The 21,627-nt window shown below is 33.5% G+C and overlaps 1 protein-coding gene across 1 annotated transcript; it reads right to left on the bottom strand.

Annotated features, from left to right (window-relative positions):
• Positions 1–664: 664 nt before the first annotated feature.
• On the bottom strand, positions 665–21,267 carry LOC110991750 (proline-rich extensin-like protein EPR1). Its single transcript, XM_045631715.1, has 2 exons — positions 21,142–21,267; positions 665–3,175 (listed from the first exon to the last, which is right to left on the bottom strand). Exons 1-2 carry the CDS (start codon positions 21,142–21,144, stop codon positions 1,046–1,048), a joined length of 2,133 nt encoding a protein of 710 aa, XP_045487671.1. The 5' UTR covers positions 21,145–21,267; the 3' UTR covers positions 665–1,045.
• Positions 21,268–21,627: the final 360 nt, after the last annotated feature.

Raw genomic sequence — 21,627 nt, 5'->3', positions numbered from 1 at the left:
AAACTGTTTATGTTGTTATTATTAATTACTTTTGTTCTTTATCCGATAACATTTTTGTTACCTTATGTATTGCTTGTTTTTTTTTACAGGGGGCAAACGGGCAGGAGGCTCACCTGATGTTAAGTGATACCGCCGCCCATGGACACTCTCCATGATAAAGAGCTCACGGGTGCGTTGCTGGCCTTTTATAAATTGGTACGCTCTTTTGATGCAGGAATAAATTCGGGAATACTTCGGTGGGCAGCTTGTTCAAGAAAGTGGTGGTGCGCGTCAAAAACTGCCTAGAAAAACGCGCAGTTGTGCAGGAACGGCGGACGTCGAGGTGATACGGGTGGATTCGTATTCTGCCTCGACGTCCGATGATGAAACTGAACTGCAGGTATTAATCCAAACAACTCATCTGAACATGATAAATGTGGTAGAAGATGCAGAGTGACCCCACATCTCTACGCAACGCCAAAGGATTAAGCCGCTCGGAGAGAGATTGGTCGTCGTCGATTCGAATCGCTCTATGTTGAATACGGTCAAGTGGAAGGAGCTGGTACTGGGGAACCCCCGCCCAGAGGTGAGAACTTCATGTGGGACCGAAGTTGCGCTTCAAAACCGCATGTATCTTTATTAACTTAAATCAAACGCATCAAGGGTAAATAAGAAGATCGGAAACCAAATTTCAGGTTTTTATTAAAAATATTTTTACAATCTTAAAGTATTAATTAGTTGGCAGTGTTTAGAAATTTCCCTTTGAGTATTAAGATCATTAAAATTAATTATAATATTCGTTTAAAATATAAAAAATACTGAAAACATTCACAAATACTAATATCACTAGAATTTTGAATGATCAAAGTATTGGTATTAAACATCGAGAACATATATAATAATAAAAGAAAAAGTTTTTTCGTACTTGTAATACATAATAAATAGCGTTTACCTTTCAGCCTTAATGAAATACATATGAAATTAACTAATATAATACATAGGTCGCGGTAGTAATATTTTGGTATCACAATTATTATGGCATCTTAATTATTAATTATTTGCTAGTTTAGAATACAAATGGTACTCTCGGTCGATCGTAGTAATAGCCTTCATCGGGAACATATGGTGGTCTGGTGGTGAAAGGGGCCTTTGTGGTAACCGGGAAGTATGGTTGTCTTGTAGGAGGAATGTATGTAGGTCCTGTGGGGACGAAGGCAGTGGATGGACGAGGATATATGTAGCCTGGTGTTGAAGGGGGTCTTGTGGGTGGAGGTCTGGTCCTTGGTGGTGTAGGGGGAGGGGGAGTTCTCGTCGGTGGTGGAGAGGGAGGTAGAGGAGGTCTAGTAGGGCGCGATGGTGGCAAGTACGTTGGTTGGGTGGGTAATGTAAAGGGAACTTTGGGATTTGGATATTCGTAGCCCGTAGTCCTAAATGTGGGTCTTGTCGGGGGAGGCGTTGGTTGGGGAGGTGGTCTAGTTGGGGGTTGGGTCGGTCTAGGCGGTGGTAAATATGTTGAAGGACTCGGAGGTAAGTAAGTAACTGGTCTGAGTGTTGTAGTTGGTGGCGGTGGTGGTGGCGGGGGCTTTCTGGTAGTCGTAGGAGGTGGAGGAGGTCTAGTAGTTGGTGGAGGTGGGAGTCTAGTAGTAGGAGGTAAATATGTGGATGGCGGACTAGGTGGTGGAGGGCGTTGAGTGGGAGGTAAATAAGTTGGTGGACTAGGTGGAGGCGGAGGACGTGTGGTCGGTGCTCTGGTAGGGAATGTGAAAGGAATTGTTGGTCGGGGATAAGCATAACCAGTGGTTTGTGTCTTAGGTGTTATTGGGGGAGGAGGTCGTCTTGTCGTAGGTGGGGGAAGAGGTCGCCTTGTCGTTGGAGGAGGTGGCGGTGGAGGGGGTCTAGTGCTTGGTGGAGTTGGTGGCAAGTATGTTGACGGAGGACTTGGTGGTGGAGGCCGACGAGTAGGTTGTGGAGTTGCTCTCGTTGGCGGTCGGGTAGGAGGAGGTGGTGGTCTTGTCGGTGGTAAGTATGTTGACGGTGGTGTGGGCGGTGGTGGAGGTCTAGTTGGTGGTGGTCTAGTTGGGAACGTAAAAGGTATGGTTGGTTTTGGATAATCATAACCAGTTGTTTGTGTTTTTGGTGAAGGTGAAGGAGGAGGTCTAGTCGGAGGAGGTGTTGGCGGTCTGGTTGTTGGAGGTGGGGGAGGGGGAGGTGGTCTGGTTGTTGGAGGGGGTGGAGGAGGTGGGGGTCTGGTTGTTGGAGGTGGAGGAGGTCTCGTAGGAGGAGGAGGAGGAGGTGGAGGTCTGGTAGGGGGTAGGTACGTCGATGGTGGGCTGGGTGGTGGTGGCCTCTGCGTAGGAGGTAAATAAGTTGGTGCAGTTGGTGGTGGTGGAGGACGTGTAGGCGGTGCTTTTGTAGGGAATGTAAATGGGACTGTTGGTTTGGGATAATTGTAACCAGTTGTCTGAGTTTTGGGTGATGGAGGTGAAGGTGGTCTTGTGAGAGGAGGGGCTCTTGTAGTGGGTGGGGGAGGAGGTGGAGGTGGCCTAGTCGTTGGGGGAGGGGGAGGTGGAGGAGGCCTAGTAGTTGGTGGAGGTGGAGGTCTTGTAGGTGGAAGATATGTTGAAGGTGGAGTAGGAGGAGGATAGGTTACAGGTTTTGTTGTTGTTGTTGATACTGGAAATGGTATCCGTGGCGTATTGTATTTATACCCATTATTTGATGGTTCAGGGATCCTTGGTGGCTGATATGGTGGAAACCGTGGCGGCTGCGGGGGTGGTTGTGGTATCCTTGGTGGTTGATATGGAGGAAATCGTGGTGGTTGGGGTGTTGGCGGTATTCGTGGAGGTTGCGGAGGTGGAGGTGGAGGGGTTCTCGGTGGTTGTGGTGGCGGTGGTGGAGGAGTTCTTGGTGGCTGTGGAGGGGGTGGGAATGGTATACGCGGCTTTTCATAAAAATATCCGTCTGTTTCTGGGTTTACTGGTGGTGGTTTTGAAGGTGGTGTAGGAGGTCTTGTCGGTGGAGGAAACGGTATTTTCGGCTTTGGATAAAAGTAGCCATCTTCATCTAAATTTGCATCGATCGGTTCCCCAAGCACTGCATACTTCTGGCTAGGGTTCGGTATGGCACGGACAGGCCTATCGGCCTTGCAGGTGTGGTACAGTGACAGTACCACCACCGCGATGTGCAGTGACAGCCTCTGTAAAAAAAATTCGCTTATTATACGCCTTGTTAATAAAAACTTAGTCGTTAAGTTCAACTAAAGCAGAAAGGCGTGGCCAGAAGTTAAGGTTCCTTTTATGTTAAATATAGTTTGGTGACGTATAAAATGGTATTTTCTCAATTACTAGATTAATGTATGTTTTTTTAGTTTGATAAGTTCAGTAAATTGTATGTAATGTACATTATTAAAAATACGTAGGACATTGATGCTATCAATATCTGACGCGCTCGAGTGTGTCCATGCCACAGTTTTTTTTTTTCATATTTAAACATCTATAGCCGCTTTCCCCACCGATGAAAAGGTATATATCATATAACATTTTTTTCTTCTTATCATCTAAGCTTTGCAACCCAATAGGTCTCCACGACGCTCGAGTAAATCCCCATTTAGCATCGTGGGCTCCCCTACCATAATATATTAATAACAATAAATAAAATAGTTATAGGTAAATAATATAGAAAATAAATAAAAATAAGATGGTATTAATTTTAATTAGATAAGTAAGCGCTTGGAGATAGGCCAATGTACAAAGTTATATTTGTAGGAAATAAAAAGGCTTTTTTATTTTATTTTATTTATTTATTTAAGTTCAGTAAATGTTATAGCAAAACCTCGCGAGCCCTCTGGCATTGAGAGTGAGTGGGCGGCGGTATCATTTAACATTAGGTGTGCTTCCTGCTCGTTTGCCCCCTGTATATGTAATATATGTATAACATGTAACATGGGTATGTGTTATGATTGAGTAACTAAGTATAATATAAGTGAATAATATTTAACTAAAAATAAATAAATCAGTGGCGCTAAAGCCGTTTTAGTTCTGGGTCTCAGATTTCTGTATCTGTTCCATCATCATTTGTCCATTTAATAAGCAAGTACGTGATCAGCCTGACCATCCGGTGGGTAGTATGAGTTACTCGTAACAGTTTTTACGAATAGTAGTCTCTTCGATGTCGTTATAATAGATTTTGACTGTACTAAAAATCTAAACAACTTGAACGATAGACTACTAACTAAACTACTAACTAAAAAAAAATTTAGTTCTTGAAAAACCGACGCGATGTAATTTTTTAATAAGTGTTCTAGGAAAATTAATTCGCAAAATTCAAGAAGTTGGAGTTGAGAATATAAAAATCATATAACATTCTTTAAAATTGTCTACGGTAGACGGTAGACAATTTTAGTAGGCGTAGGCGCCATATATGGCGCCGGCTTTAGAATGAAAAATCTTGTTTCATATTTGTTATCTATATAAATTCTTATTTTTTGTTCGACATCTGATGTAATTTAAAAACGCCTTGTATTTTTTACAAGCAAGTTCATGAGCAAAATGATATAACTATGCACTGTTATCGAAGAAGCTCAAGGCAGACTGGATTTTATAAGTTATTTTACTCTGATATTTAAGTGAACTGCATTAAGAGCAGAAGGTTTCTCGTTGTAAATCGTGTAAAAGGGCATTATCAAATATTTAGTCTACTTACGTAGTCCAAGTAACAATATAAAAACGACATTAAAATCTGCGATATTCACGCAGTTTCCCAATATTCACTACCCAAAACTATTTTAATTAGTGTGAGTACACGATAGTCTTAAGTGCTAAACAATGGCAAGTGGGAAAACTATTACACTAGAACGAAGAAAGAAGAAGAGTGTCTTCTTCTTTAATAGACTGTAAATCGTTTTATTGGTCACTTTCTTATGTTTTTCCTTGTCAGTAATTTAAGTTAGATTTAAATTTCTTGTAAGATTTTAATGATATTAGCTAAAAATAGACAATTTCTGATCCATCGTTTGTTTCCACACAATTCTTAAAATGTAAATCACGTACCACTTCGTTTGTCTGTTTATCAGCAGCGCAAGAGGGTCAGGTCATTTGTATGAATATTTACGAAAATGACTAGTTCTATGTGTATTGTATACTTACCGATGACTTAATATTGGGACATTTTGAACAATATTTGAACGACACATTTTTTCTAAGTTATTTCAAAATGGTTGTTAAGCGTCTTTGGTTAGTTTTTTCGCAAGAAATAGCTGAGTATTTTACATTTAATTTCAAACCATTTTTATTTCATATAGACAAACTTTTGTATATGTAACATAAAGCTAAGTTTTTACTATACATGTTGTTATTTTGAAATCTCGAATTCTATTTCGAATAGGCAGGTTCTCGTTGTTCAGTTGCGATAACATATAATTTTCCAACAATAATTTCGGCTCATTATGTAAATTTTAACACAGCTAAATTTCAAACACTATATTGTTTGCGCAAAAATACATTGGTATGTTTGTACGGAAAATATGCAATAATTGGTCGTTGGGTATAATTTGTATAACGGGTCAGTCCTATAATTCAACATTCTCTGTTTATTTAAACGTCTTATACTATATAATATATATACTTCTCTAAAATTATACTACATATGTTGTCATAATGAATTACGCAACTCTAAATATTAATTCCTTTTTTTAATAAAGAAAGAAATAGAATTGCAGGAAGCGAATGGAGAAAAGGCCATTAGGGATGGATGATGGTGATGGGAAAAGCTAGAGGAGGTATTTACCAGTGAAGAAGTTCCTATCAATAGTACTCAAGGAAGTTGCCATATTACTAATATGTATAATAAGAAAAAAAATGTATTCAAAAAAATCTAAGCTGTAAATTCTATTTGTAGAAATTGGAAATTAAGAGGTGCTTTTATTATTACTATAAATGATAATAATATTTCATCAAATCAAGATATCTTAGAACATATTGGGTGTAAAGTTAAAGCATGAACCTAAAACGAACATTGGATATTGCTTATCTGGGATTACAATGAATTTGTTTATTTTTTAACCAAAAAACAATAATTGTTAGCCTGGTCACGTGATGCAACTCTGAATAGCTTGAACAGTGATTTCACACGAAACATTTAAAATGAAAGGTAAAGCACAAAAGCAGCTAATAAATAACGCAAATTTAGGACTAAATAGTTTTTAATTTGTTTTAACATAATATATGAACTATATTTTATGTTTCCTTTGTTAACAATGCTTAGTTTCACAACTAAAACTGTCCATAAGGTTATGAATACAAAAGATTATCAATCATTCAAATTAATTAACAATGTGGCGTTAAATGTCTCGATTTATCTACAATATCTTTTGAGACTAATATCCATGTAGAGAAATTTAGTCCAGAAATGTGCACTATTAATTTTTTTATCCTACAGTTCTTAGGGACGGGTGTCCTAAAACAAAGGAGTTTTTATTACCGCTCCTTTGGAAGGTTGCGACATCAGCGACTTGAATATCATGATTCAGCAATAAGACTTAGCTTAGTGATGATGTTAAAAATTCAATTAATTTTTAGTCCATAGACTACGCGAAGTATGATCAAAATATGGAGTAAACCCAAATATGAAGCGAATAGCCTACAGACAACTCGGGCGAAGTATCATCACAGAAATGGATACGCAGCTAAGCAAACCCAGATACGACGCGAATAATTCATTGCAATTAGAGACATGATAATTTGTAATATTTCTTATGTGCACAAAAATAACTTTGTTGAAATATCAGTCAGATAAGTATTCTTATCTATTTGTAATTCTGTGAAAACCTTATAATTTGTTATATCTGAAATATAATTACTATACAGATAGTGCCAGAGGAATATTTTTAAATTACTTTTGGCATAACCGCTTTTCGCATTTCTTAACAGAACAACAATGTTTTTGTACTGAGTTTTACGTAAGATTGTAAAGGGCATACCATATATGTAGTGATGGGCAGATGAACATGTAAAGTATGCGGATAGGTAATTATACAATATGATGATTATTGACGTGCGCAGTGAAGGGGAGACGAGTCAACTTACTGACGACTCGCCAAGCTGTTTTTATTTTGATAAATCAGTACAACCTTGGCATTTTTGACGTTTTCTTGTTTGACTATTTGTCAATCTACTAAGCAAGTAGTCGATCAGCCTCCTGTGCCTGACACACGCCGGTGACTTTTTGATTCTAAGACAATTTTTCTCACGGTGTTTTCCTTCACCGTTCAAGTGAATGTTAAGTGCGCGTATAGAAAGAAAATCCTTTGGTGCACAGCCAGGGGTCGAACTTACGACCTACTTAAAAACATAAACTGGGCAGTTCGTCCATTTTACATATTTATAAACAATATTAAAATACCATAAATTTACTTAATTAGTACTTTTTTAAAGGATTTATGCCAAAAGCTGTAAGACTAATTATTGAAGGCACTTCAAACAACGTAATATGTAACTGTTAAAAAAGTGTTATTTGAAATACTAATAGACAAAGTTAAAACAAATTATTAATAAAAATAATATCAATTTCGTGTTTAAAAAAATCTCGCCCATCATAATTTTAGAACGCGATAATTATTTACTAATGACATCGAATGCAGTTATTAATACGAAATAATTATAGTCTACAATTTCATATTTTGTTTAAAATTTCCTTTTCTACTATTACCAGTCCCACCAACAAAAATCCAGCCTAAGAAATCAATAAAAAAATAACTCACCAGCTCTCCAAAGACTACGTAAATTTTATGGTACGATAATTAAAATCACTTGAGGTCATGCAGTTACTTTTTATGTTTTTATGATCAAAATTTACATAGAGTATTAATTTGTCAATTGTGTGTCAATTAATTTTTGGATCCACCTAAGATTTGATATGGCTTCACGACATGGTTACTGCGTATTATTGTATATTGTATTAATTAATTATAATGACCTTGTTCTAAGTTCTGTATGTTCTTCTCGGTGTCTGTAACACCGAAATCTGAGGCGATTTCGATTATTTTTATCAGCCTCTGCCTTAACATGTTATCCTTCACCATATGAGTTGAACTAGATTAGTCTGTACAGTTTGCTAAATTAGGCTTTCTTAGTTATAAGAGTGGCGATTTTCTAAATCTTAGGAATTTCTAATAGGCGCCGAGATAATAGCCAGACATAGGGACTCACTGCTACTGTTACATTGCATTCATTCGTCACATAGCAATTAACATTTCATTATTTCGCTTACATTCTATTGTTGTACGCGAGTAGTTAATATAAAACAAAGACCACAAAACCGTGATTCAATCGCAGTATTTTAGAGTCAAATAACAATAAATTCTTACTATAAACTTTTACATATCAGACATGTATTCTACGCTCCTCTGTATTTCCTGAATTCCCAGTTATATGTACGCAATGCTTTACAGATACAGTATGCAGGATGCAAATGTTAGGAAATGTTTACTTTATTCAAATCAACAAGATTCATGATAGCTATTGAAAACCTTGACATTTGAAACTAATATTTAACTCGGTAATCGTTTAGAATACTCGTAATACGGAACTACAGCTTAAGAAATTATGTTTCTTGAAACTATGCATCTTTATCTATAAATATTACTGCTGTGACTTTTATTTTTTTATTTAAATAGGTAAGGTTAATAAGGTATATAAGACTATTAAAATACTAAGGACCTGTTTCACAATGTATGGATAAAGTACCAAATATCTATGCAACACATAAATTATTTGGAAGATGATGACGAATAGAACTATCTGACAGTCGTGAAACGCAACAAACACTCGTTTATCCCACCAAGAAGTAATAAATAGCTTATTTAGAACTTATCCGGATATTGTGAAACAGACCCTAAATATATAATGGAACAAATACAGAGTATGAGGCCCAGACCTAAAAAAGGATGTGGTGACACTGATTTGTTTATTTAATCCTACTATACAGTATTTATCCCGTTTTCGATTTAATTACCTATTTACTTGAATGTGAAATTAAAGAAATTCCTTTTTGGCATTCAGTTTTCCATTTTATTATTAAATGAAAGATTTTGCGATGACGTGTACCTAAGCAACGAAATTTAATGCTTAATTGTTACTTAACTTACTTTAAATAAACTTTAAATAACAACTCTAAATACGCTATGAGAATGGTATCATGGATACCGTCTTATATGTCAAAGTTATTTTAATTAAACCCCCAAACATCTCTTGACCCTCACTCAATTATTTAATTATATATGTCAATTGGTAACATTTGACATTGGGCTCTTCACTGAGGCATCCTAATTGACAGATATTCGTGCTGTCACAAGGTGACGTTTGTTTACATTCATAATGTATCCAATGACGTGCCATTTCCATTATTTAGACAACCTACTTCATTAGTTTGGTGTGATTTATAAACAATTTCCTAAGATTGCTTGTTTGTTTGTTGTTTAAATATGTCTGAACTATTTCGAAATCCACTTATCCACAGTTTGGGAATAATATTATTAAACAAATGTTTTGTAGTCAAAACAATGTAAAACCATTCGTTTATTTATTTCATTTAAGTATTTTTTCTGATGAAATATATTAATACATTTTCAACAACTTATTTTAATTACATATTATAATCACAAGTATTAGTTGCTTGTTTTCTGATTTATATACATATATTGTTTGTCTATGTAAACTGTTTTGGTTTTCTGTATTCTTAGTGTTTTATCTTTTAATATGTATAAGTATGAATTGTTACATTACTTATAATTAATTAAATAAATAAATAAATTCCTGTGGGGCTATAACTATATATGGTCCTTGACCTCAAATTTTTGTGTCACTTTAATTCATGACTTTTCTTCATAACCAAGGTTTCTTGGCACTGCTTAAGAGCAAGTGTTTATGCGCTAGAAAGGAAATCCAATTTTGGCCAGGGTCCAAATAAACGACCTTAAGTACACACACTTAGTGTGTAAATTTTACACTCAAACTACATGTAGATGACAGGTAGATTGTGACCTCTATACATCCAACTGGTCCGCCAACACGGTATTCTAAATTCCAAATAAACATAGGTTAAAAATATAATGAACCATATATAGTAAACGTAGGTTAAATATGTTTCATCTCGTTTAAATGTTGAGTTGAGATAGCATTGGCATTTTATAATGTTTCAATCAATCCAGCTTAGAAAGTGGATCCTAGATTCAGATTTTGGAAACAAATGAGTAGTTTCTTTATGGCTTAGCAGCACCTGTATAAGCTAGTCCTTGATTTAATTTCCAGCGTTTGAATAATCGTTCAAAAATGTGAAAATCTGCTCACGCAGACCCACATCAGCAATGGCGGAGTCAGAACCTCTCTGACTACGCCATTCGCGAGATACCATTATGATATGAATCCATCTCAGCCCTCAACACGCTTGTAAGATGTTTCTTCTTAATTTTGCGATTAATAGTCATTCTTGCCTCATTTTAACTCTAGATACATAAAAAATATACCTAACTGAATTTCGCATTTACAGCTTCTATTGAAGAGAGATAAATTGTGATTATAACAGATGTTTTGTACTATTCAAGATATAATTGTTGATTACTAAAGAGATGCGATGTTCATCGTTCAATTACACATTCCGCTCACATCTTGTTACTTCATATGAATAATACGATTTAAATTAATTACAAATACTTTAGATTACACTCTTTGATGAATCATTCCGTAACATAATTAACATTAGACATGTTTTCTATGTGGACTTGTCTATCTAATCTTATTGGTAAAAAATTGAAACTTACTTGCATTATTTTAACTAAATTACTTATTTGTCTCAATGATATTATTTTTCTATATAAAGTCATAATATTTTTCGTTTAATGTACACTTTAGTAATAGTATCTTTTACTAACACATTATTCTATTAATCTCTGAATTAATTATTTATTGATTAATTAATTCAGAGATTAATTTTATATTCAAGAGTCTATTTGTACGCAAGGCTAAATTTTCGATGCTAGTATTAAGTATAATTTTAAAGATCTTAGAATGACTTAAATTTTACTGCAAATCAAATGATAAAAAAAAATCCAAAAGACATCAATCGCTTCATAGATGAACAAACGTCAAGAGTAAAACACATTACACTTTTTTGCCGTTAGTTTAAAAGCCTTTATATTTACGTTATGACCTATCCAAGATTGAGCTATTGTGAATATAATTGTTCATTTGAAATACAATTTGAATAATAGGTACATCATATTAACTTTTAAGTTAATAGCTATAAACAAAAGCAAATTAAGTTTTAATTGCCTTCAGCGTTGACCTCACTCAGCGGAAGCAATTTAAGACATCTGTTGCTTGGTTCTAAAACTACCTTTTATTGATCTAAATGTTCTGACTATTACGTATTCTTCTTAACCGACTTTCAAAAAGGGTTGTTCATAGTTAGTCAAGTCACTGAAATGTCAGTTTAGGATTTTATATTTTAAGTAAGTAACACAAAGCTGTGTAATAAAATAACGACCTAAATTATATGTCATTGAACCCAGTAGTTTTGACAAATCACGTCGGATAAACCCAAAGAAAATGTCTCTTATTTCATGGTCGTGTTATGTCATATCCGGCTAGTCATAACATCCTGCTGTTTGAAGAAAAAAGTTAATCAAAGGGCATGGGTCAAATCAGTGATAGACTTACTATTGCTGAGCGTACAAGAAATTTGTCGTAAAGTTGCTTTCATTTCCTTCCATTTCACGACACCAGTCATAAATTGTAATATAACATTATCTAACTATTATATTCTTTATAGGTAACATACGTAACTTAGATTTCACAATTCTTCGTTTTAAGAATCTAGTACCGTATCCGTTTTAAGAATAGTAATTTGGAATTAAGTCAAACGATTAAAGACGAAAAACGAACGATTAAAGAGTTTCTTTCAACATTTGAACAACCCCTTCACAAGTGCCACCGAACATAACTATCGTTAAAAATGTAATAATATTTACTCGTTTTCTATTATTTAATATGGTACTGAATAATATATAATATGGTTAATATTCTGTTTTAAATATAAAAAAGAACTAATATGATTTCAGATAAAAAGCAAACTAACAATCTTCCGACAGTTATACAACTTCGTAGTTTAGCCATGCTTCTCAACGGAATTCCTCAAAACACACCTTCAAAGGTTAATAATACAAAGTTAGATACAAAATAGGGTATAAAACAAAAACTAGTCCAGTTGTTTGAAAAATTAACAAAGTTCAAGGATGGGCGAAACGATATCTTGATTCTCACAACACATTCAGAGTGGATTATTTCTTATTCCCGTTGAGCTAAGGTTATTTTTTGTAATAACATATGTAAAGATCCGTTTAAAAGAATTTTGTTTTTACGCTTTATTTTTCGTAGAAATAAAAGAAATTGTTAAACGGTTCTAGAATCTATTCCCAAGTGTTAGGAGTGATGTTGCATCAAATGAATCCATGATGATATGGCATTGGGCGGTTGACATTGAAATCTTTGAATTAATTTAGCATTTTAATTTGTTGAATATAGCGTGTTTTGGTTTTAGAAAACAAAAATTTTTAGAATTTGGTATTCACAGTCAAAGAAAATATACTTCTTTAATTTCATTATTTTTCTATAACTCTAGCGATGGTGAAACCAACTTATATGATGAGTTTGATCAACAATCTTATGGCTACTATGATGTTGACAGAAAACTGTTGGCATTGGTATCGCTTTTCAATAAAATGCAACACTTTTGTAAGATGCAAGTAGGTAAGAATTTATAAAAGGAAAATTGATGACGCATTTCGTTTAATTGCTCAATCAAGTTGCTTGGCTATCCATGGTTCTGCAGATACTATTGATCAATCACCATTGCTTTGTAACTCGTTACTTCGTTACTCGTTACGTTACTTTGTTTTTCGCTACGCTACTTTTCTGAATCTAATAATCCACATAGTCTCTGTCAAATGTAATTAAACTGTTGTTGTCATAAGTTAAAACATTTTTTTTATAGACAAACGGACATGAGGCACATCTGATGTTGAGTGATCTGCCCATGGTCACTCTCAATGTCTAACTGTGTGACATAGTGTTGCCGACTTTTTAAGAATTGATACGCTGTTTTCTTGAAAGACTCTAAGTCGAATTGGTTCGGAAATACTCAGTGGGCAGCTGGTTCCATATACATAGTAATACAGAAATACAGTAAAATATAGTGTGTACTAACATATATAAAAATACTGCTGTACTAATAAAATAATCATACAATATATACTTTAGAGCATAAAATAATTTTTAGATCCTTATTAATGCAATTAAAATATATTTCTTAAAATAGCTATGGCTACAATATAGCTTATATTGTTAATTGTCGCATGTTAATTATCTCGGTATCAATAAAACGGGTTATGCTTCTTTGAATTCAATTAAAATATAAAGAATTTGCATATTAATAATATAATATATGAGTCTGCCGGAATACAATATTTTATTATTTTAGACCTTCAACTAAATTCCGTTTAGTTTAAATCTATGAATAGTTTATAATTGTAGGCAAGTAAATTAAATAAATAATTTAAATTATCAAACATGGTTGCTGCTGCTACCAGAATACTTTTTCTGTCTGACTCTATTGAATAGGTAGTAGAGTAGACATACAAAATAAGGTTTTAATTCATGCTGTCTACTTTGAGGTCGTGGCTTGCGTGCACCAATTTCCGAGTACAGTACAGTAATTTTCGTACGTAATTTAAAACTGATTAGATAGAGAATTATAAAACACTAATAAAAATCTAAATCATTTTACTAATTTTTAGAAAAGATATAATATTTTTACGAAATATCAATTGGCGACTTTACTTTGACCTCAAAACGAAAAGGTATACAGTGGACATTTAATGACACATGAAGCTTATCTCATATCGTAAACCTCTTGGCAACCTCAATCATTGTATTCGTAAGAATAAATTGCGTCACACTTGTCGAAACTTATTGATAAATGATGCATAACTTGAATGTGTAAATCATTAATTATTGAAAAATTACCGCATATTATAATCAAATTAACCAAGGACCAAATGAAGCAACTACCTTGGACAAGGTTCATCTCGAGCTGCTTGCATAATGTTTATTGCTCTTATCACTGGTATTTTGTTTGATAATTTATTATGAAATGTTTAGTTTTCAAGTATCCCACCCACTTGGTGTAACACAATAAATGACATTGCACTTGACTTGATTTTATTAGTTTATTATTTTATATATTATACATTATTTCTTCCTTGTATTAGATATAAAACGAAATTTATAATGAAATATTTCTTTAATAAGTCTTAACTTATTTGGTAGAATGACACGAAAATTATTTATAGTGTAGAAGATTGGAAAACAAAATATATTATTGCAACCTTGTATTAGACACAAACGGGCGCGTGGTTTTTAGATAGAGTTAGAATTCTTTGAAATAAATAATTTATTGTCTTATCACAAAATTGTCCTTGATAAACCTAAAATATGTTTTATATAATAAATTAAAAAATTGTTTAAATTTTTTACATCTTCGGAAAGTTTAGTTTTAAAATATGAGAAGAAAATCACCAAAGAATTAAAGAATTCTCTTTTCTATTACACTGTATTGATTAACAAATGCTCATGTAATGTCGAATCAGAAGAATTTTCCAATACAATAACGAGACGTGGTTTAGAAAGTTGGTTCTACGTAAAGGGCTATCGTCAAGAGTTCATAACAAACCTCATTTCAAGGAACATTCTGAGTCAGTCTGGGTTTTTCTCTCAATTTAGTTAAAAATAAGTAGTTTTTTTATCATTTGCAATTTCGACGAAGTTTTCGTTCTGACGTTTATCCTTTCTATCTTCCTTCAGTCGGCAGCTCATGTTTGAGCATCGTGGTCAATAAGGAAACATCTGGAACTGACTGTTTCCACCCGTTTCAGTCCAGCGCCTCTCTTGTGACAGTTTTGGGGATGAGGAGTCTTTTGCTTGATTGGTCCATCTGCTTGGTGAACAGCCACGTAATTTTGCCTTCTGTGTTACCAACCATGGTCAGTTTTGACCTAATTCTCCATTCATCTCTGCGCATTGTATGGCCGAAATAAGATACAATTCGTTGTCAACATACCAGGTGGAGTTGGGTCAAGATTGATGTTTTGTTCTTTTTACCGTATTTACCGTATAGCTCATAAGCATTCGCTTCCAACACCACATTTCAAAGGCATCAATATGTTGCTTTTCTCGAACCAAGAGAGTCGATGTTTACTCCATACGTAATAACGTGTTAAATGATTCTTTAAAAACACGATAAAGCGTACATTATGCTATAATATTTCAAGCCTGAAATACGGCCTATTACAAGTCTATTAGCTAACATTCCAGTCAAAAGTGACAATTCCCCTTGACAATAGATCCGTTAGTCGAACAAAACGTATGCAATAACGTTATCTTGTGCCTACATCACGCATTGTTGACGAGTTGAGATGCGTGAAAACGCTACTGGTTGTGGTACAACATTAAAAGTTTAACACTCACATTTTTTAAAACAAAAAATACCATAATATGTATATTTAAAGAAATAAACTTCAAAACTCATCAAGATATATATTCAGGCCTGAATCAGATTTGTTTATATTAACTAGTCTGTACCAGGCCAACTACGGCAGGACAATGTTAAAATAGAAATAGCCTATGTTTCAGCGATAATCTAGCACCCTAACAACAGGTGTGGTGCACCTGAACAATGGTCATCTCCAGCACTCGCTAGTGGTTTAGATGACCAACCACCAAGCGAACACCGTTGATACTCCGAAGACTCGTCCATGGCTCATTGGTAAGCCTAAAGAAGCCTAATATAACGGTGATCTGAGAACGTCTCCAAATTCCTGATTGCATCCCATCCAAACAACCTCCACGCAGAAGTGGCAAACGTGAATTAAAGTATCCACTCAGCGTCATTTGGTCTTCTCACTCTTCTTTTCCCGTGTGGTCCCATCTCTTGTATTGTCGTATATTATTACAAACATTCAAAGTATATTAAGAGTATACTTAGAAAATCTTAAAATCGCTCGAAGCGTGTCACTTAACACAGGTCAGTTGCAATCGTAAGTCACACCATGCTGGTAAAATTTTCTTTAGCAAACCTTTTGTTCGTAACTCATTTTATATTTTTCTTTCAACAGCCCCTTTGTTAATTCAAAAGATAACATTTATGTCGGCACGTCTAAATGATATGTTTATGAGCGGTTCAACCTGAATAATTATAGTACTTTGTTATTTGTATTGAGGTGTAATAATAATAGTTACTAGAAATAAGTGTTGACACTCAGTGAGCATATTGTGAACTCTTAAAATACTGAACCAATAGTGTAGTTTTTCATTATATTAATGTCATCATAAAATATTCTAGCAGAGAGACTTGACCCATGCGACTCATACTGGGGTTTAAACCCCGGTGCATCAAGTTTTTAGTCTAACTGCGCATTTCACTCTCGCTTGTACGGTCATCGATAATATCGCCAGCGTCAGTACCTCTGGTTTTGTTAATAAGAATATGTTTAGGGGAATTCGTAAAATTATATATTAAATTCAAATTAAATTTATATTAATTTTGTACACGTAACAATTTCTTTTGTTTGAGTTTGAATTTACATAAATTCTTGGCACTACTTCACTCTAAGCTAGAACTAAGTCCTAATTACCTATTATAAACGATTTAATATTACGTGACATTTATGTACTTTTATATATTATATATTTTAGTGTAGTTTAAAGTATATTTATTTTATTTTTTCATTAAAAGCAAGTAGGTTACATGCCTTCTGGTAATACGTATTCAAATATGGCTAAAAAAATACATTATCACAGCCAGATCAGCTATCTTTTTAAAAATATTATTACTTTTATTCTAATGACAGCCAAGTTTATAAAGCATGGTCAACTAGATATTATTGCATCAAACATTTGACCTATGTCATCACTTAACGTGACGGATTCATACAATTCAAAGCAAAGTGTTTGCAAAGGCTATTTTTGATGTTACTTTAATAATAATATCTTGGTTTTATGATTTATCTATGATATATCTAACCTTGTAGAACTTCGCAGTGTATTCGTTATTTTTCGCATGATTCTTTAACCAAATCGCAACTGTTTTTTTTGAACTCCCATCAGCCTGATATTTTTCTATGTCAACCCGACACACTATTTTGCCAGGAATCCATTTCAGGATGGTAAACACTGGTTGGGTGTACAAAGATTAATTCAAATAAAAACAAATAACATAAATTTTAGGCAAGCCACGGGCGGCCACAATGCTAACAAGCAATCTCGTCCAGGAAACCTTAGTAAGATTTAAACTAAAATAAAATAAATGATAAAGTACAAAATGTGTACAACCATATCAACAAAAATAAATTAACAAGTAACGCTGAAAATTATACAATCACCAAACATAATCTAAAATTATAGAAACTAAAACCAAAAAATTAGTACAAGAGAATAAGAAATACTTGAATTACAAAAGTCACAATGGAGCAGAATAGGATATGGTTAAGAAATGTCTATGTAGAAGAATTTTCAAAGAAGTTAGGGAGGTAGCTAATCGCATTGAGCGGAGCGGCGCGGAGCGTATTCTATTTACTACTAAATGGCGGAGATCCGAAACCGTTTGCCTAAAAAGGATGAGTGGTGAGATGGAATTTCCATCGCATCCATAAAAGCAGCCTAATATATATAGTAATGGAAGTAACGATATAATATACACATTTACCATAAAAGATATTTAAATAATATGTTCAGGCAAATTTAATTTAAGTTATTCTTACATTAGCAAAAAAAACTTACAACAATAATTTATATGGTTCACAAAATAAAAAATCAGTTTCACCTTTACATTGGTATTTGGAATTCCATTTAATCTATCAACACTATTATGTTCACCTACGCATTTTGCGCACGATTGTTCATTATGTCATTGCTTCAAGATAAGATTATTAATACATATAATAGTATTTAAACGTTTTTTACTTTAACTTTTGAATGGTACTAAGATGTCAATCAAGTATTTTTACAATTTGTAAAATAGGCGTAATTAAAACTAATTTTGAAATGTTAGGAAAATGTAAAATAACTAGGTATAGATGTTAATTCGTGTGGTTAAGAAACAGTTATTCAGATATATTATAACAGATATATTTTTAACATTTATTTTACAGAATAATATAGTAAAATCATAATATTATGTAACTTTAGGAACGCGAGAAATGCATATAAAGATTAACTTTTATTTAACTAAACATGTATGTGTCTTAATGTTGGTAGCATGGTATATATGAAGAATATTTTTTCAATTCAAATCTTAAGGTCTAATCGGCATCAAACAAATTGTATAGTTTTAATATTGATATTAAGGCAATAGTTCATCTATTGTGGAACAAGTGGGTCGAACAGGATTCACAAGATGTAACCGCGAAGGTCGTTGCGTATAGTTCACGAAACTTTGATGACATTTGCGTGTAACAAACCATACTATAAATAATATAATTGTTTTTTTATATAATAAAGCTTTCAGATATTTATTTATTTATAAGTAATTATGTGTATTAATATTAAATTTGTTTTAGTTTCTATAAGGTTAGTTTTGCTAGAACGTTTTATTTTTTGTAATGTTTTTTGTGTCTTGTTCCATATCTATGTAATATGTTATGTAAAGATAAACATTATTAACTCTTTTACATCAAAATTCAGTGGTGGCTTAGTGGCATCAGCGTGTTATTCTCATCCCTGAGGTCGTAGGTTCGATTTCCAACTGTGCACCAATAGACTATCTGCCTATGTGCGCTTTTAACATTCGTTCGAAAAATAAATTGGAAAATATCGTAAGAAAACCGGCTATCCTTAGAACTAAAAGTCGATCATGTGTCAGGCAGAGGAGGCAAATCAGCTGCCTGTCTATAAGATTGACAAATGATTATGAAACACATAAAGAAATTCGAGGGATATACCTAAAAAGGGTATTTATTTTACATACAAATTTAAGTATTAATCGTTGTTTAAAGTTTTGTTTGACGAACAAACAAATATTTTAACATTTAACTAGTTAATAAGTAGGTAAGGAGATTTTATATTTAGTGCTTAAACGTATTAGTTTATCATATACTGTTCATGACTAGTCAGGTATTTATTTCCTAGATATTTTTACTTTTTATGACTGAGTAGGTGAGCAGTTATCTGTATCTGATGTATCATAATATGTACCGGTGTTTGCTGCACGCGTAGAAATAAAGAAAGCGAGGATTTGAACGCACGACCACAGATAACACAAGAAAAATTGTTTCGTATTTAAGATTTTTTATTATAATAAATTTTACTATAGTTATCATTGTGTTGCTTAACTTTTGAATTGAATAACAAAAAGTGCAAGTAAAAGTGTTTGCGATTTCATTGACTGACCTTTTCTTAATGTTGCATCAGTTCTCATCGCCATATATAATATTAATGTCCCTCTCCACTTTTACGATATTATATTTCATTACTAGAAATTACATACGTTTTTGTCCACTACATTAATCTTGTAACAAGCATTAATTTTTAATATGTTAATATTATTATGAATGTTGGCATATATTATAATAATTTCTCTATAATTATACGATTTATTTATAGTAATATAGATAATATTATTTTAACGAATGTTTAATGACTTGGAACTAATATAATTTACGACAATATTCTAAAACTTGGAACTAGTTTAAGTTACGAAAATATTCAAAGACTTTCGAACTAATTAAATGTACAAAAATATTCCTGTAATAATTATGTTTTCAGTAAACCTATATTGAATATTGCCTCATGCCTTTATTAGTTTTTAATACATCATTTACGTTCTTCTACAGTATTTTGTCATTATTTCTTAACATTGTGAATGTTAACTAGCAGATGACCTGAGTTCAGAACCTACTATTTTCTTCATAAATCATGCAATGTAAATTATAAAATTGCTTGGAGACGCACGCGCTTCGTGATTTTAATGTTATGATACACTATAATTACGCCATGAATAACGAAATATAAAAATAAATATTATATAATTGTGATCCATTTTTGTGTTGGCCTAGTGGCGTTTGACTCTCACTCCTGTTGTCGATGATTCACACCAATAGACATTTCTGTCAGCGCATTTAATAGTGAAGTGACAAAACCAGCCTTCTTTAAATTTAAAAGTTTATCAGGCACAAAAGGCTATTAAACAGAAAATAATCATAAAACAGATACTGAAATCGGACGCCCAGAACAAAAAGGCTACCATTGCTTTTTTCTATTTCAGTCTTCATGTATATTGAAGAAAAATATTTAATGTCTTGTTATCTTTCAATGGAGCTTAGGGTATATTAATTTTATCGCCTTTTTATGATAACCCTTTTGTAGAAAGGTCACTGCGAAACAATTTCGCTTTAGCGAGACTGGCACCGAGGATTATATTTGTTCAGGTAATGCTACAGTATCCAAGACAATACTAAAGTTTGACTAGGTAATTTTTAAAAGCTTTAATTCACCATTTTTTTAAAGAGCTTCATGTTAAAGCTTTTTATGTAGTTATTATAACTGTCGTGTTTAAGTTATATCTCTTGTAATTAATAATTTAGATGGGTTAACGTAGTATTGGTGTATAAAGCTCTAGGCGTAGGGTGATTTTTGTAAATGCTTCTAAATTCGCTATCAAAAATCAAAATTGGTTAATTTTAATTTATCAAACAATATCCATTGGAGTCTTTAGGACTTAAGTACTAGCTATCAGGTAGGTGGACTCAATTTCCGCAACTAGACTCAAATTTGGTCCGTTTTGCGTAAAGCCCTGGCTACTTTAGCCAGCCTAGCTCCTTCCAGAAGCACTGAAGTCTCTTGGGCAGTCTTTAGAACTTAATGATCGACATATATCTATTTAAAAACATACCGTATGGTAATTTTGGTTAAGAAAAAGCAAAATTGGAGCTGAACTAATACTTATGTATACATATCTATTTTTGATATATATTTTGTTAAATTGGCCTGGTTATAAATGTAAATATTATCAATTTCTATTGATTTTAGAGGTACATATATAGATAGCACAAAAGCTTACCATGTTCAGTACAAGTCCACTCACTGCATGTCACGGCACACGCGAGTACTAAAGAACGCGACGCAAAACGTTTTGCCGCGAAACATCTCCCCTCTATCATATATAGCCTTATCGTTCATTCAGTGAGAATCCTTTAGTCTAAGAGATGCTATTGAAGCATAATTTAACTAATTATATTTTATTCAAGGTGTGGGCGTCATGATAAGAGACACGATTTATTGCCCGCCACCATTACACGACATTTTCGCACCATTTAGGTGACAGATTTTACATAGGATTAAGTGACAGGCAACTTAATTTGACAGCCATGTTTTCTAATAACTTTAAAAAGGTTTTATTTAATTACTATATTCATTATCTATGTCCAAAATCCTATACATTTCTGACGTATCAGAGTCAGGATATCACTTTCAAATCGGTGCGATAAGTGCCACTGTTCCCGTAGTATCCCGTAGGTATTCTCGCTTCCCGGTAGAATGCGATAGC

Source organism: Pieris rapae, chromosome 16 (assembly GCF_905147795.1).
Source record: "Pieris rapae chromosome 16, ilPieRapa1.1, whole genome shotgun sequence".
Lineage (NCBI taxonomy): Eukaryota > Metazoa > Arthropoda > Insecta > Lepidoptera > Pieridae > Pieris > Pieris rapae.
Note: the sequence above shows the minus strand (reverse complement) of the source record. Positions and strands in the feature narration are given on the sequence as shown.